The sequence below is a fragment of the Lolium rigidum genome, chromosome 5, assembly GCF_022539505.1.
Source record: "Lolium rigidum isolate FL_2022 chromosome 5, APGP_CSIRO_Lrig_0.1, whole genome shotgun sequence".
NCBI lineage: Eukaryota > Viridiplantae > Streptophyta > Magnoliopsida > Poales > Poaceae > Lolium > Lolium rigidum.
Window position 1 is genome coordinate 159899056 of NC_061512.1, and position 17959 is coordinate 159917014.

At 43.5% G+C, this 17959-nt stretch overlaps 1 protein-coding gene and 1 pseudogene across 1 annotated transcript; one reads left to right on the top strand and one right to left on the bottom strand.

The window, feature by feature from the left end:
- Positions 1–588: 588 nt before the first annotated feature.
- Positions 589–10352, bottom strand: LOC124653456 (annotated as a pseudogene).
- A 5445-nt stretch (positions 10353–15797) lies between these two features.
- LOC124651342 lies at positions 15798–16693 on the top strand. Its single transcript, XM_047190433.1, has one exon. The coding sequence runs from the start codon at positions 15798–15800 to the stop codon at positions 16581–16583; it is 786 nt and encodes a 261-aa protein (XP_047046389.1). The 3' UTR covers positions 16584–16693.
- Positions 16694–17959: the final 1266 nt, after the last annotated feature.

The window sequence follows — 17959 nt, forward strand, 5'->3', positions numbered from 1 at the left end:
TTCGAGTTCAAATATTGTGTGGTGTGAGAGATACAAAAATGAAAAGTTGTTTGAGAGGGGAAAAAAAACTTGCACGGATCTTGATGCAATATAGACGGTATGGATACAGGTGCGCACCAAGCACCTGCTCTGAAAATGCACTCTCGGGAGGGAAACATAGCCCAAATCATAACTTTTGCCTCCGTTTTGTAACCTTGAACACCTAGTCATGTTATGACTTTTCTCCTTAATTAATAGAATGAGAAAAATCATTTGCCTCCGTTTCAGAAAAAAGGGAAAGCTGCAAAAACATTAGTTTTACAACTACAAGAGCAAATGCTGCAATTTTTCGATACAGAAAGCAAGGACGACATGAGGAAATAGACAGGAACTAGAGCAAGGCACTGTTGACTATATATCACTCAATCAATTGATGCATAGACAGACCCAGGGGCACTTGATATAAGATCTCAGCAATTTTCTTCTAGTTAGAAACTACTAAATCTGCCAGGAAGGAACGACTGCAACAATAGTTTTAGTGATAAATCCACTAGAAATAAGACTACTGGAAGAAAGAAGGCTCGTCGAATGAAATTCATCTCACTGATCTCAACAACCACAAAGGCAGGGGACCACATGTAGAGTATCTTCCTTCTGAACGTCGTAGTCTGCAAGGGTGCACTCGTCCCTCATCCGCTTGCCATTATAGATGATGCGTTGTTGTATCGGGCGAGTGCCGTCCGCCTCATAGATCTTCACCTTGATATCGTCGATGGTATCTGAGCTGTCAACCTGAAGACGGAGTCTCTTTCCTTCCGTGGTGCTCACGAAGATGGGCATCGTACCTCGTGTATTGGCAGGGTGGAGGACGAGGAGGAGAGTGGACTCCTTCCAAATGTTGAGGTCTGCCAAGGTGCTGTCGTCCTCCAGCTGCTTATTGGCAAAGATGAGGCACTGCCGACCCTTGGGAAAGCCCTCGTTAGCCTGGATCTTGGACTTCACCTCGTCAATGGTATCTAAGCTATCAACCTGAAGAGTGATGGTCCTGCCTGCTAGGGTCTCCATTACATAGATTTGCATACTTTCTTGGAGGTCAAGCGTGGACTTATGCTGGATGCCATAATCAGCCAGTGTAAGGTTGTCCTCTAGCTGCACTCCATCAAAGAAAAGGCAGTGTTGTTCCTGAATCTTAGCCTTGACAGTATAGAGTGTATCTGATGGGTGGACCTTGAGGCAGATTGTCCTTCCGGTGGGGCTCTTCACGAATAGTTGCATTCTTAACAAGCACACAGTAAATTAGACAAAAAATGGTTTTATTAGGCCATAGTAGAAACAATAACTGTTTATCTAAAAACAGTAGAAGCAATAACTACTTATACAAAAACACCAGAAGTAATAACAGAATTTTTTTCTGCAGATGCAAAATTAAGTCCTGAGCAATCAAGAGAAAACACATCTTCTGTACATTAAAGTGAACATGCAACTCACAATTAACTAACCAGCAATTTCAGGCGAATGCCAAATCAGCTAAGACTAACTTACAGAAGCTAGTGTACACTTGGGAGTTGCTACAATGTAGAATGTACCAAGCTAATTGAGAAAACAGAATATGCGGCCCTTAAAATTTCCACCACCAATAAAAAAGTCAACAGCACATGCTTTTGTCCAACTTTTATTTAGGCTATATATAGTACTACAACACACAAAACACCCACCAGTTCTAACAGGTAGTATATCTTAAAAGGTTGGCCTAATTACACGCATAACGATTTTGACTATCTTTGTTTATCTTGTTATTCCTTCATGTATATATAAAGTGGAAAAACGATGAAACAATCATAATATTCTGCATACAACCAACCCTAGGATCTAACGAATCATATGAGGTGAGCCGCAAATTCGAAGAGGCAAGCCTACACTTATAACCGTACCTGACAGCTTCGTACGCACCTTGAAGGCGACGATGATGTCACGGATCAATGGGTGTTATTTCTTGCGCCGTGGAACGGAGGGAGATCTGAAGGGCAAGTGTTAGGGTTAGGGGAGTTGGGGACAGATGACTTTTTATAGGGCCTGATCGACCGGAAGGTGGGATTGTGCGCTGGGACGAGAGCAGGCTAAGTCTTCCGCTTCCGAGGCCCATTATTCACGGGAGCGACGATGGGTTGTTTGGATAACGATCTCAGAATTTCTATCACCATCGGCCTCTTCTCCCAAATTCAGAAATCACAGAATAAGACTCTCATTTTCATCTTTTCCTTATCTGGAATTTCTAGATCCGAATAAATGAAATGTTTATTTCGCAGATTCACAACATCTCTTTGCCGAACTACTACTGAACAAATTGTGATATATGGAGCCCACACATGGTAGAAATAAAGCACTGTCTAAAGGTGCTAGTGCTAGTTTCTTTGATTGCAGACTATATATATTCAAACTATAGAGGCATGAATTGACCCCCTGCTCCAGAAAAGTACTCTTTTTCATCTAATCCCAACTCAATACTGAGCATGGTTCTCGCACTAGTGCTTTCATAACCCTTGAGCCAAACATTGTATTTTAGAATGTCCTCCATACCAACCTACTGACTAAAACAAATGGCCGAGAGATGGTAAATGAACGCATCTCACGCAAATTTGAAGTTCTTCATTCAAAAGGACACACTTCTCTCATTGATATGCGATTGTTGGAGGGCACCCGAGGATTTGGCTGTCCATGCATGGACTAAAATCGCAAGGTTAGGGCCAGAGAGGTGTTGCTTTGCAATTAAATAAAAAGATCAGCAAATTGCTCTTTGTTCTAAGGAGTGTCATTCCAGTTGCCTTTCTAAAAAAACTTTGTTTCCCAAATTGGTAATGTTTTTAAGCATTAGATTAAGGGTTGGTTGAGCTCATTCAGTCCGTACTTAAATATGGGGAAATACTCTTTTGCATATTAATAGAACAAAGCTTTGCTTTTTCGTGTGTGAAATTGACATCTTTCCCTTCTTGATTTGGTCTTTCTTGTCTCTTAGAAACTAATTTTCTTTATGAAAACTCTATTTACATTGAAAGTAGATCGATTTTTTTTATGAATGCTTAATATATATTAACTCTCTCACAAAATTCATGTTGAAGTGTCATAGTGCTGAGCTAGTTGAGAATAAGAGACGTGATTCAACATTTCAACATACATATATAGTTCAAGAGTTTCAGATAAGGCGATCCATTTGCTAGTGCCCCCTTATAATGGAGCTATAGATTGATTAATTATTATTTTGAAATTATTTGAATAAATATTTGCTATGATGATACAACGCTCGTATATTTTACCATCGAATTTTCGCTTTATTAGCATTCCATGTTTTCTTTAGGAAAAACAACCGTCTAAGCTTAGGGAAGTTGCGGGGCAAGCTACGGGTATCTTAGTATCTTGGTATCTTCACCATCTAACCATTATCACGATCTATACTGACACTTGTATTCGCATGTTTTACACAACTCTGGGATAAGCAGGTAATTTGTATTCCCAATATTCCACGCGGGTCTCTAAACCAGTTTGTGTGCCATGGCACATGATATGCCTCTCTGTTGGTGAAAGTGCATGGAGCCCCCATACATGGTTTTGGTAATTGAGAATCCATATGGACTATTGTTTGCATTGAGTTTCACTTATAGGTTTTGTCTATAGGCAATGCTTTAACTATATGATGGCTTCAAGGATGCAAGAAGAAGAAAATGAAGAACATCAAACGATAAGTATGTCTTGAGGAAGAATACGGAGTGAGATGTCATGTGAGTCTTCAATACATCAACAATATGAAAACATAAAAAAATTGCATGCATTGAAGAACATCAAGTGACAAGTATGTCTTGAATAAGTAAACTGAGTGAGATGTCACGTGCATCTTCAAGACATTAACACAACGAAGAAAGAAGACATGGTGTACATTGAAGAATATATATGAAGATGGAGCTTCCATCCAAATGGTGATCACGGATACATGAATATGTGCGGAAGAAGAAGCTCTCCCATGATGTATTATGGGGGAGCAATATGCAAGACTTCATCAAGAAAGCGCAATCAAGAAATGTGTTCCATCTTAAAGTGGTCGAGTTCTTCCCCATCTATCTCAAGTGAAATGTGCAAGGTTAAGGTTTATTCTTGATATGGTTTTATTTCTTACCGATCTCATGGTGTTAGTTGGGTGACCGGTTGATATGATATTTGGGGTTACTATCAAGAGGGCTCTCGGATGAGTAACTTGATCGTATCGTCCGTTGAGAGCTCAAACCCTTGCATACTTGGAATCATATTTCTTGGTTGTCCTTGGTTCTTATTCAGGTGACATTTTAGAGCTTGTGTTCATTCTCATGACAAGCTCTAGTTCTTCAAAGATGGGCTTTGCACGGGGAACTTGTTGCGTTTTCGATGTTGGAGGTTTTACCGGTTAGTCTTTTATAGAGAGGTCAAACCTTTCATCATTTGTTTTTTATCCTTCATTTATGTACTATGATATTTCCCTGCATGATATTGTAGAGCTTCTTGTTATCTTTGAAACTAGCCCAAGATCATCAAATCAAAATCGGATACTCAAATTATAGTTGTTTCAGTTTTGGTCGTTCTACCAGTTTTTTGGAGGGCGGATATTACAGCCAGGAAAGTCAAACTGTCCGGCCCAAATGTCCACCCCACCAGGAAATTGCCATCTATCATCCGGGAGAAGGGGGGATGTTAGGCCCCTAGGGGTGTCTTTTGATCCCAGAATGCCCGGGCCCCGCCGCTGCTTGCAATGGTTAGTTTTTTTTGTAGAGATCTATAAAAGCCCCCCTTCTTCCCCATGGGATGTAGCTCTCTCCTTCATACCTTCAAGAGCTTGCCGTATCTCTTGATTCCTCCCATAATTCTTGAATCTTTTGGAGGGAAAAGAGAAAGGAGATCTAGATCTACTCTTCCGCCAATCAAAATCTTCTCTTAATGAGGCGATCTTTTTAGATCTAGATGTTGGAGTCTTTTGTGTATTTCTTCCTTGTTCTTCCTCCCTTATTCCCTCATAAGGTTTTGTAGTTTTGTTGGAATTCAGGAGTGAAGGATCCGAGCACTTATGTTTTTTCTATTTGCGTAAGATGCATTAGCTTGAGTTCTCTACGGAGATTCGGTGAAGTGAGTGTTCGTGGGTGATTTATCTTGGGTGCTTGTACCTCTTGGGTTCTTTGAACCCTAGATGTCTTGTTGACCTTTGGGCCGTTGAGGACTTTTGTGGCTTTGTGGCCTTGGTGGAAAGTACTTGGGAAACTTCCATTGTTGTGGAGTTTGCCTCAAACTTTTGACCTTCGTGGAGTTTACTTGGTAGCCTCCAATTAAATTGTGGAGCTCGCTCCAAGCTTGTACGGGTTCAGCGATCGCCCTCAGGGGTCCTATAGTGGATCGAGGATTTCCCTTTTGATGGGAAGGCTTAAGAAGAATACGGTGCCCCATTGTTGCAATTGGTGTGCCTTGTGCCTTCACACCGCTCCAGCGGAGAGTAGCACTCGCAAGGGTGTGAACTTCGTGATACATCATCGTCTCCGCGTGCCATGGTTACTCCTCAACCCAAGGTCCTTTATTTACGCACTTTACTTTGTGATAGCCTTTGTGCTTAAAGTTATATCTCTTGCTATCATCTTATTTCTTGCCTTGCTTAGCGTAAGTTGGTGGTTCACATAGGTAAACCCTAGTTTGTAGGATTTGTGCTTGTCTAGCTCCTAAAGTAATAAAAGTTTGAAACGCCTATTCACCCCCATCTAGCATCATTGGTGTTTCAATTGGTATTAGAGCTTGGTCTCCGATTTTAGGCTTCACCGCTTTGAGAGTAAAGATATATGCTAGGTGGCTAGTGTACAATGACAGTTTTATATTTAATGGCACAACGTATGATGTATGAAAATTTTACATACTTGACAATAAATGTACCTTAAGAGTAAAGATGTCTCTCATTTCCCCAGTGTTGCCCAGGAGGAGGACGATGCAGGGTCAGTGTTAAACATCCAATATGGTGAACTTGGTGTAGTCGATTGGCAGCAATGGTGTAACGATATTCCGAAGAGCTCTATATACTTGATTATAATGCCCAGAATTTTAAAGAGCGGGCTAAACCATTCAGCGTAGCAAGCGAAAAAGCTATAGCGGCGCTAAATCACCTTTATGGCATGCTGTTAAAGGGTTTTTTCAGCCTTTAGCGCACTAATACGGTAATACCCTTGGCGGCATGGCCTGGAAACGCAGCACTATAGCGCCACTATTAGTATTTACTATTTAGTGTGCAGCTTCCTGATGTGATTAATATCTGGCTGGTGCTTGCTAGCTAGTGTCTTCTTGATCTGATCTTGCAGATGCTTGTTAGCGCTTGATCACAATTATATGTTTTGTTTTGTTCTTTTTAAATTTCCTGACTCTAGGATTTTTCTTCTTGAATGCATAGACGACTTGACATTTTTTATTAGCTAAAATAAGAGCTGTGGTAAATCAGCGAAAAACATGGAAAAAACCATCACTCGCATGGTACATTACAACATCGGCCGACCTAGCTGCCTACCAGCACAAAGCCCGCACACGCTCTTTTGAAGAAAGACCACCACCAAGTGTGTGAGCTCGTATCATCATTCATCGTCATCACTCAACCGGACTCCCACTTCAGCTTTGACGGCTACAAATGAAATCCTTGCAGCAAGAGATGACAAAAACTTGTGTCGGCCCATGCTAACAACTCGACCATTCACGGTGCAACGACGACCAGGCAAACTCCGACTCTAGCGACAAAGATCGCAAAAGAAATGTGTGGAGCTTGCACTGACCAAGCCCTACAACTGACCGCCCATCTCCTGTTATGACGGTGAGGGGGCCTGTTCACCGATTTCTCCTTCGTTTTCGCTGGCTAGCAGATGACGGTGAGGGGGCCTGTTCATCTGTTTCGCAGTTTGAAGGTGGTGGTCCTAGGGTTTCTCTTGCGCGAAGATGGAGACCTTCCTGAGGTCTGCCCTTCTTGATCTAGCCGGAGTGTTGAGTTCCGGAAGGCGCCGCCGGCGGATGTAACAGTGCTTCTTTTGCCTGGAGTTTGCTGGATCGGGTGGTATTCGGTCGTGCGCACCCATGTTTTTATTCCAGCAGTTTGGTTCTGGAGGGAGCGGCGCGAAGCTCTGTTCTGTGTTGACACCAAGTGACATTTTGGTCCATGGTGGAAGAAGAGAATATCATGAAGGCCGGATCGGAGGTCTAGCTAATGGGGATTTAAGTCTCCACGCTGTTGAGGGACTTGCTTGGTGTTCCGGGCTTTGCAGCAGTGGTATGCAAGTGGGAGCGGCAACACAGGTGAAGTTCAGAGTCCTACCTTTCAGGGTGAAAATCCAAGGTCTGACCTTAACTGGTTGTGCCTGACAATGATCTTGTTGGAGGCATTGTTTTTGAGATCGGGGACTATCTTCAGGGTGAAAACCTAAGATCTTTGATCGGGCGACGACGGTGCTGGTGCACTGTTTTCTTCTTGGAGGCGTCGCTTTTGGAGAGTCTGTATTTCAGGTGTTGTCTTGGTGGTGGATGTATTGTTGTTGCTAGGCCTAGAATGTTGTAGCGGGACTTTTGTTTCTTAGTTTCTTTTTCCTTTTTTTGGCTCTGTGCATCCGTACTGCCATTAGGGTGTTGCGTTGTTGCAGAGACTGGGTGTAATTGGTATCTTCTGATATTAATATATTCCCTTTATCGAAAAAAATCTCCTGTTATGATCACCGCCAATGATCTTGCATGGTATCTCTGACTCCAAGCTGACACTGCGAAGCATGGGAAGCCTCTTAGATGTCCGGATGGAACCGAGTAGAAAACTTAGAGCATCTCCAGTCGCGTCCCCCAAAGCGTCCCCAAAACTATTTCGGGCGCGCCGGACAAAAAAACGCTTCCAGCCGCGTCCTCCAAACCTGTTTTTTTTGTCCGGCGCGCCCCGTTACGGTGTCCGGCGCCCCGAGGCCGTCCCCGTCCCACAGAGGACGCACCGGGCACGCCAGACACAACGAAAAGCGAGGCGAAGCGACGCGGGCTCCCACATGTCGGCGAGTATTTGCATAAACCGTTGATTCGCGCCTTTTTTTCTCATCGCTTCTTCCTTTCCGCGCCTCCCACCCCTCCGCCGCCGCTGGATTTGCCGGCCATTTGGGCGTCTGATCTCTTCTGAGAGTCGGCACCGTCGCCGCGGCTGGCGCTCCCGCCGGTCTTTTCGCCGCCGCCGCTTCGCCATCGCGTCCCAGGACACGGCGTCAAATCCGTCCCACCTCCGCGCACAGAAGGTGCTCGACGATGTGCCAGGTATGTGCGATTGGCCGCTGTTCGTTGCGTCGTCTGCCTCGGCGCAATTTTAACCATTGATTTTGCTTTAGATATGGCTGGAGGACAAGCAAGCCTTCGACGACGACCTCCGGGAGCATTTGCAGATTTGCTGATCATCACGTCCCTGCAGGATATGGTTGACGCCGATGCGGAGAAGAGGTAGAGGCCGCGCCGCGGAGGATGTAGCATCTAGCCCTATTTATTATATTTGTTTACTTGTTTTATTGTTTGTTGTATTTTAATTTGAAAACAATCCTCGCAAACATTTTTATTCATATGCTATATCTGATAAATGGTTCTGTGTTAAAAAAGAAGTATTTTTAATGTTTGGGGCCGGCGTTTGGGGGACGCGGCTGGGGAGCGACGTCCCCCAAACGCGGCACGAATAAAACACATCCCCCAAACGCTCAATCCAGCGCGATTTGGGGACGCTTTGGGGGACGCGACTGGAGATGCTCTTAGCTGCAAAACTATGGGTGAACTTGGCGCAGATTCAATTAGACAGTGCTATTGCATATGTTCTTTGGATTCGGAAACCTAGCGGATAGCGGAACACATGCAGATTTGAATAAGTAGAGAATTATTTTGGATTATATCAAATTGGGGTATATGCTACAGTACCAGATAAAAAATGGGCATATACTACATGCATATACAAGAAATAATATCAACAGATTCGTGATTAGAGACAGCAATGTCACACGAAACTACTATCTGATTCGTACAATTACATTGCAGGACATGTGTACACAGAAATGTATTTTCAGCAGAGCAATGCGTATACAAACAATAAATAAACTAAATAAAGTATGAACAGATAAATTAACTGTTCTATACTGAAGTTATCTGCTGAAGTATAAATAACGAGCTAGTATTTCATATTCAGCACACATTGAATAGCAGTAGCAGAAGTTAGTAAAAGGTTGGATTATCCAATATCGCTGTATATTACTAGCAGTTAGCTATACCACATCGTATCAACCGGACCTCAGTGCTCCATTAGTAGATCGCATGTCTCAAAGGCCGTTCATATATAGAAATACAACTACGGGAAAGAAGGTAAGACTGCAAAAACATCAGTTTTACATGAAGAGAGCAAGGACATCAGTACTAGAGCAAAGACTGTAATTTTCGATAAAGAGAGCAAGGACAGCATGAGGAAATAGACAGGAAGTAAAGCAAGGCACTACTGACTATATATCTCACTCAATCAATTGATGCCAAGACAGAACCAGGGGTACTTGATATAACAAGATCTCACGGATTGAAAGTACCAAGATCTTAACGTACCAGACATGCTAGTTTTACAGCCACCATAGGAAAGACAGACTGCCACAATAGTTTTAATGATAAATACACTAGAAATAAGACTACTGGAAAGTCGTCCAATGAGGTAATACGATCATAGCATCCATCTCAACAAATAAAGAGTATCTTCCTCCTTAACGTCGTAATCCGCCAGGGTGCGGCCGTCCTCCAGCTGCTTGCCATAATAGATGATGCGTTGCTTTGACGGGCAAGTGCTCTCCAGCTCATAGATCTTCATCTTGATATCGTCGATGGTAGCTGAGCTCTCAACCTGAAGACGGAATGTCTTTCCATCCAGGGTCTTCACGAAGATGGTCAAACTACCTCCTGCATTGGCAGGGTGGAGGAAAAGGAGGAGTGTGGACTCCTTGCAAATGTTGAGGTCTGCCAAGGTGCGGTCGTCCTCCAGCTGCTTGTTGGCAAAGATGAGGCACTGCCGACCCGTGGGAAAGCCCTCATTGGCCCGGATCTTGGACTTCACCTCTTCAATGGTATCCAAGCTGTCAACCTCAAGAGTGAAGGTCCTGCCTGCTAGGGTCTCCATTACATAGATTTGCATGCTTTCTTGGAGGTCAAGCGTGGACTTATGCTTAATGCCATAATCAGCCAGTGTAAGGTTGTCCTCTAGCTGCACCCCATCAAAGAAAAGGCGGTGTTGTTCCTGAATCTTGGCCTTGACAGTAGAGAGGGTATCTGATGGCCGGACCCTGAGGCAGATTGTCCTGCCGGTGGGGCACTTCACGAGCAGTTGCATTCTGAATGAGCAGTTGAGCACACAATAAATTAGACAAAAAAATGGTCTTATTAGGCTATAGTAGAAGGAATAACTGTTTAAACAGCAGAAGCAATAACTGTTTATCTAAAAACAGAAAAAGTAATAACGAAGATCTACTGCAGATGCAAAGTTAAATCGTGAGCAATCAAGAGAAAACGTATCTTGTGTACATTAAAGTGAACATGCAATGCAATTCACAGTACAACCAGCCGTTCAAATAGAGATAGCATATCTTCAAACTTCAAAGGTTGGCCAAATAACACATAACGATTTAGACTGTCCCCTTTGTTTATCCTGGCATTCCTTCATGTATATATATAATTCCTCTGATCTGAATAAATCGACTCGAGTCGTGCACACTGAGTAGCCTATCTATGTACATATGTCACGTCGATTAAAGATGACCGGAGGGAGAAAAATGGAAGAAATGCATCTAATTTGTTAGATTTTGTGGCAAGGACACAGAACAGGAGCTCGCATCTAATCTACTCCAACTCCACCACCGTTCTGTAGGTGAACAATTTAACCCGCATGAGACACGGTGAACAATCATAATACTCAGCATCCAACCAGCCCTAGGATCTAACGAATCATGTGGAGTGAGCCGCAAATTTGATGAGGCAAAGCCTCCATTTATAAGCATACCTGACACTGACAGTAGAGATCAGCAAACACCATGAGTAGGATGCGACTACTAGCTTGTAGTTGAGATAGAAAAGAAGAACAGATCTGTACGCACCTTGAAGTCGACGAAGATGCTGAGGATCAGTGGGTGTAATTTCTTCCGCCGTGGAGCGTAGGGAGAGCGGAAGGGCAAGTGTTAGGGTTGGGGAGTTGGGGACAGATGGCGTTTTTATAGGGCCCGAACCACTGGAAGGTGCGCTGGGAAGAGAGCGGGCTCGCCTTCGGTCTTCCGCTTCCCAGGCCCATTATTCACGGGAGAGACGCGAGGCGTTGTTTGGATAACGATTTCAGAATTTCTCCCACATTCACCCTTTCTTTCCTTGTCCGGAATTTCTAGATCCAAATTAATGAAATGTTTAGCGAGATTCACTAGTACATCTCTTTGGCTCACTACCGAGCGAGATATGTTATGTGGAGCCCACACACACGCGATAGAAATACACCATTGTCTAAAGGTGCTAGTGATAGTTCATTTATTTATAAAGCGAGACAAAAACCTATTTCGAGGAGGAATTGCCCCCTCTCCCATAAACGTACTCTTGTGTATCCAACAGAACTCAATAGTGAGCATGGTTTGCGCACTAGTACTTTCATAACCCGAGCCAAACATTGTATTCAAAGTGTCCACCGTACCTACCTACGTGGTTTGCGCACTAGTACTTTCATAACCAGATTTCATCTCACGCAAATTTGAAGTTCTTCGTTCAAAAGAGCATGCTTCTCTCATTGGTATGAGACTGGTGGATGACACCCAAGGATTCACTAGCCATGCATTAAGCTCGCAAGGTTGTAAAAAGATCAGGGAATTGATCTACGAGTATGTGCTAAGAAGTGTCATTCTTGTTACCTTTCTAGAAAAATCTTTGTTTCCAAAATTGCCAATCTTGTAGTCAAAATATCCATAAGAAATAATATCTTTTAAGCATTAGATTAAGAATTGGTTGACCTCATTGAATGAGTTTGTTCTTACATATGAGGAAGTCCTCAATGGAACAAAGCTTTGCTTTTGTGAAATTGACATCTTTTCCTTCTTAGAAGTTAATATTCTTTATGAAAACTCTTTTTACCATAAAATTATATCATAACTTTTTATGAAAGGTAATTATTAACTCTCTCTCACACACACAGAAGATTCATGTTGAAGTGTCGTAGTGTTGAGATAGTTGAGAATAAGAGATGTGATTCAGCACTTCGACATACATATATAGTTTCGGAGCCCGTGATTCGTTTTATATAGTCCCTTATACCGGAGTTACAGATTGATTACTTACTGTATTGAAAATCTTTGAATGACTAACTGTTGTGATGATACAAGGCTCCTATTTTATTATCAACTTTTGCTTTCTTAACATTCCATGTATTTTAAGGCTCGGAATTTTCTTGAGGGCAGACAAACATCTAAGCTTAGGGAAGTTGCAGGAGGTGTTGTGGTCCATGGGTATACCAACGGCGTAGTTCAATAGCGGTAATTCCGGGTGATCCACGGATAATAGTTGGGTCTATGGCTCAATCGGCGGCTCGGTTGCTGATTGATCAAGATGAGGAGTCTAGGATCATAAGCTCTAGCTAGATCCGCACATGCGTAGTTGGCTGGATCCGTACCGGTTATAGGTTAGTCAAATCCTTATGTGTACGGCAAATTGTACCAAGTTAGATTAGTATTAGGAGAGTTTGACCTGGACTACTCCTTGTAAATCTAGATCTTGACATAAGCTAGATCTCAGGAGAACTTGAGATAGAACCAATCTCATCATTGTAATCACGCGATTGTTGCCTGATAGTATAGCAGCAGGGTAGGGTTTCACTACCATTGCCAGATCTGAAACTAGATACTCGTGTATTAGTGTCCCGGTAGCTCCCCCTTATGCCCACATCTCTCTCCACGTCGTGAGGTACTCGCCATGGCGTACACATCATCATACAAAGACATGAGGAGCTATATATGGGTATGGCTTGGTATCTTCACAATCTAACCTAACCATCATCGTGATCTATACCAACGCTTGTATTCACATGTTGTACAGAGCTCTGGGATAAGCGGGTAAGTATTTCACGCCGGCATCTAAACCAGTTTGTCTGCCATGGTCTGTTGGCACGTCTCATTGAAGAAAATTCGCAATTTATTCAACTGTTACTAATATGCAGTGCCAGCAGGGTTTTGTACTTTCGTACACGGCTACGTTGAGCTGGCACGACTCATTCGTTTTTCTTTTGAGTGGTCTGCGATTAAATAGCTCGATGTGTATCTAAACATTGTGTCAGTGTAGACCAGTGTGTGTATGTCCTCGTCAACAATGATGAGATGACATTATTGTGTGTATTCTTATATTGTACTGCTACCAGAAAACAACTATCACATATCTCGGCGCGTCAACCAAAGCTATCTATGGCACATCCTCGAAAATTCCACCCTCCATTCTGTATCATCCATTTTTTAGATTTTTTGTTTAGTTTTATTTATTTAGCTTATTTGTGCAATTCTTATCTAGATATAGGTGATTTATGGGGTTTTCAATAAAGTTATAGTATTGTTTTTTTAACCTTTGAAGGCAGAAAACCCTTATTTTCATTTTTTTTTAAGTTTTAGGAGCCTTCTGGACTTCAATTAATTAGAGAAAAATATTGCAATTCTATTTCTCATTGGTGAAGAAGACCAATACCGGAAGCCAAAAATAGGCCCCACTGGTGTAAAAAGGATGCCCATAGCGCGCTGACCCTCACACGACATGTGGGGCCATGTCTACCATCTTCGTCTCGCCAGAATAGAGCTTCCCTAAATTTCGTGGAATTTTCTAAGACGGCGATGAACCTAAAAAAAAAACCTTCGCCTACTCTTGGGGAGGCCTGACCTTGTTGTCTCGGTGTGGAAAGACGGGGAAAATCTGCATCATCGTCAATACCAACATCTCCTTGATGTTGGATGGAGCATAACGTCACCATCTCCACCAATAACATTGATCGCGTCTTTGCAATCGACTTCATCTTCGTCGTAATTTGTGTAAGATCAATATCCTCTATATAACTTGTTTTTTCTTTTCTTTGCATGCTTGGCAAAAAAAACTATATTATTCTTTGTTGATGAAGTTATACTTTCACACTATGTTATTTTTCATGTCTCATCCATTTTGAGTAGTTCTCTATGTTAGTGACGGCATATGATATCTTAGCCCTGATTTTCATGTAATACGACGTTAGTATATGGTATAGTTCCATTCTTTCGTTATGGTTCTATGATGTTATATAGGGAAGTTGACTATACTTGATATTTGTGTGTTCATATGGATGCACCTTAGGACAAAGAATGGATGAGCCGAGGACGGAGATGTTATAAACGGTTTTCCAATTTTTGGAATTGCAATAGGAGTGCTAAGTCATGGACTCTAGAATGTACGACGATGGTTGAATATTTATTTCTTAATTACTCACTTGTTTTCTCGTGAATTATGGCATATGATCAACCAATAGGGGTAATTACTCATTGAAATGGGGTGCACCCATCTTAGTCTCCATTTTGTAAGAGCATAACTTAAAAATTCGTTCATCGTGCTTTACATGGAAATATGTGTGCAACAAATAATCCTGCCGCCTTCGAGAAGTTCTACGTCTTACAAGTACAATCTCAGACTTGTCATCTTGCAACCTAGAGGACTGAGCAATTGTGACACCTTTTTATTATTATTGCATCCTTGTATTCTATATGAAAACCTAAATGCAATCATTTCTTATAATTTTTTGAACAACCTCAATTACTTCTTCACCAATCATCACTTACACATTCTGTTTCTCGTGGGTTCGACAATTACTATTTACTGAAACGTGTCAAAAGGGTAGAATGGATCACAAGTGTGGTAGATCCCCTAAGCGTAGAGTTGATCAATCAAATCACGTTTCGGTAATTGACACAAAGATCTACTCCCTCCAGCCGGTTTTAATGACGTGAGTGCTAGCTATACCACCGAACACCACGTACATGCACCAAAGCCAATTTAATCAGATCAGTTGGAGTAACATACCAGACCAATACCCACCATAAACACACACAAAAAAAAACTATTGTTTCTCCCACCTCGCCAATAACCGACAACCGGAGACGAGGAAGACTGATGGAATTAGCTACCAGGATTAGAGGTGTGTGGAGGGTACCTTCTTTTTTGGAGGCAAAGAGATACCTATGGTCAAATTTTGTTCAATGCCATATTAAGTTTTTTTTGGGCTAAAAGTCTTGTCTCAGTAAAACCTAATGCCTACTACACAACATAGTGAAACAGAAGAAATAGCTTGTTGAATTTCATCATTTTTTCTTTTATGTTTAGAAGAAAATACATAAGTTTCAGATTTCCTGTTTAATTGCTGTCTTGCCTGATCGACTCATCGTACCATTTTCTAAAGTCACACCGTAGTACATTTGGTTACAGATTACTCACTGCTCATGCGTGTGTGGCCACAAATAACACGCGTCCATGACCACGAACTAAACGCGAGCTCAGCTCAACTCTGCAGTTCCTCACCTAGAGCCCAACCGCACAACCACGTGTCACCGACGACCCCAAACTCCAACGCCGGCCACACCCACACCTCAACACGAAACAAGTAAAACCGCCGTCCACGAGCACGACGACCTATATCGCCACCCTAGCTACCCTCTCATAGCCGGCGACGGCGAGCGAACCGTCCGACACATGCAGCGCGCGATGCGCGCCTTGCCCTCGGACTCGGAGCCATGAAGGCCTCGCTGAAGCTCCGTGACGAAGCCGGGCCGCTGCTCCGCGCGAAGCTCCCCGTCGCGCTCTTCTCCGTGCCCGCCGTCGCATCGCTCACCGCCGGCGACCCAGCCGACCTCCGTCTCTCCCTCGCCACCGCCGCCCAGGCGCTCCCGTCCCTCCGCCTCTCCTACGCGCCGAACCGCCCCGCAGGATCGTCCCCGTTCTCCCTGTCCCTCGTCCTCGGCTCCGGCCCCGGCGGCTGCCCCTCCTCCGGGCCGGCCGGCGCCTCCGCCATCACCATGGCAGTCGAGGTCAGCGCCGCGGGCGCCGTCTCCTTCTCGCTCGCGCTCAAGCCCTCGCTCGGCGACTTCAACGTCCGCAAGCGGTTCGAGTCAGCCGGCGGAGCAGGCGGGACTTCGCCGTCGGAGGTGACGATGAGGAGCGTCGTGCCGGTGCGCGGCGGCGCAGCGGCGGTGAGGATCCGGTGGGGCGTGAGGATACCCGCAGAGATAACCGCCACCGGGGAGGCCGGCGCGGCTGGAGTGATTCTGCGGAGGCTTCCGTTCTTGGTTCTTGGCAAGGTGACGGTTGAGACGCTGTCAGGGAAGCCAGCGCCCGAGCCGGAGGCTGCGGTGCAAGAGGAGGCGGCGGTGCAGAAGGTGAGGACGGAGAACGAGAAGCTGAGAAAGGAGGTGGAGAAACTCAGGGCGACACCAGAGGAGGGCAGCAAGAAGGAGACATCAGTGTTGGCCGGTGCCCGCCGGGACAACGGCGGAAGGTCGCCGGAGATGGTAGGAAACTAGGAAATGAAATGGCACTGATGTAGTGCTGTCGGGGTTAGATTTTTTTTCTTTATTTTTAATCTGCGTAGAGCAATACGTGCGAATGTGCTACTAGTTGTACATATGTAGGAATATTATGTGCATATGTACATAGGAATATTATGTGAGCTATATACATTTCTAGTTTTGAATAAGGTACAAATAAATTCATATATTGCTTTCTCACACTTTTAAACATTTTTTCATCTTTAATTGCGTATTTTTCGTAGGTTTTGAATAAGGTACAAATAAATTCATATATTGCATTCTAGACGATGAGCTCATAATCACAACAACCAAGTTAATAAAACAAATAGAACATCATAGAACATAATTTATTACACAAATCACATGCATTGAATTGAAAATCAAATAAAAAAAATCAGCTAGCCTTGACATGGATTCGTGCTTTGAAGTGTATTACGTTCAAAATAATATATAAGTACAGGAACGGGACTTATATATCGTCAAGACTTCAGTGCCGCAGTGACTAACTTGTTCCCTGTGCTATGAAAGGTTGGACGATCGATCCGCCTCTAGAGCATAATTTTTAAAATCTCCCCTGACAGGTGGGACCTGGGCGGGGCTATGGAAAATATACGAGAGAAAAGGGGCATTTTGCAAAATAAACATCGCCACATGTCTGCTTCTGAGATCAGTTGGACCAGTTTTGCACGTCAATACAAGTTGTGGGACTTTGGTACCCCATTTTACAAGAAGTGGGACTAATTTGCACATCCTTAGCAAGTTGTGGGACTAAAGGTGTATATAGCTCATATTTTGTAGATAGAACATGGGAAGAAATGTTTTTAAAATCTAAGCAAATCGTATATGGTGGCGGCAAGTTTTGGGTTCTGCTAAACATCGATCAATGCCTAGCAAAGTGACCAAATCATTATATCCATTGAGCACAATAGCTAAGTGACCAAATCACTTCTCTAGCTCCGGCTTCATGAGTGGGTAATGCACAACAACCCCGTCAGAATCTCTTGGATCGTAAAACTCACCATCAGATGAGGAGGAGGCGTTCCGCTATTTATAGTAGAAGAAGGTCTCCCCGTATAAATTATCCATGTAAAGATAACACTTAGTCCCTGGCTCCATTGCGTAGCGTTCTATCATCTTCTTCCAACTACGCCCGTGAAAATAGGTTCGGTTCGCCTCATTGGTGACTTTAACAACGAAGGTCATCTCCGCTATGGACAGCTGCTGAATGACGACTTCCAACATTCCCCGTTGGTTAATGTTTCTATATACATGCTCCATGAAATCACGTTTTGCGCTACGTACATTGGATAACCTAAACACAATTACGAAAGAAACAATAATTAGATCAAAGATACAAGTCGATGCAACTA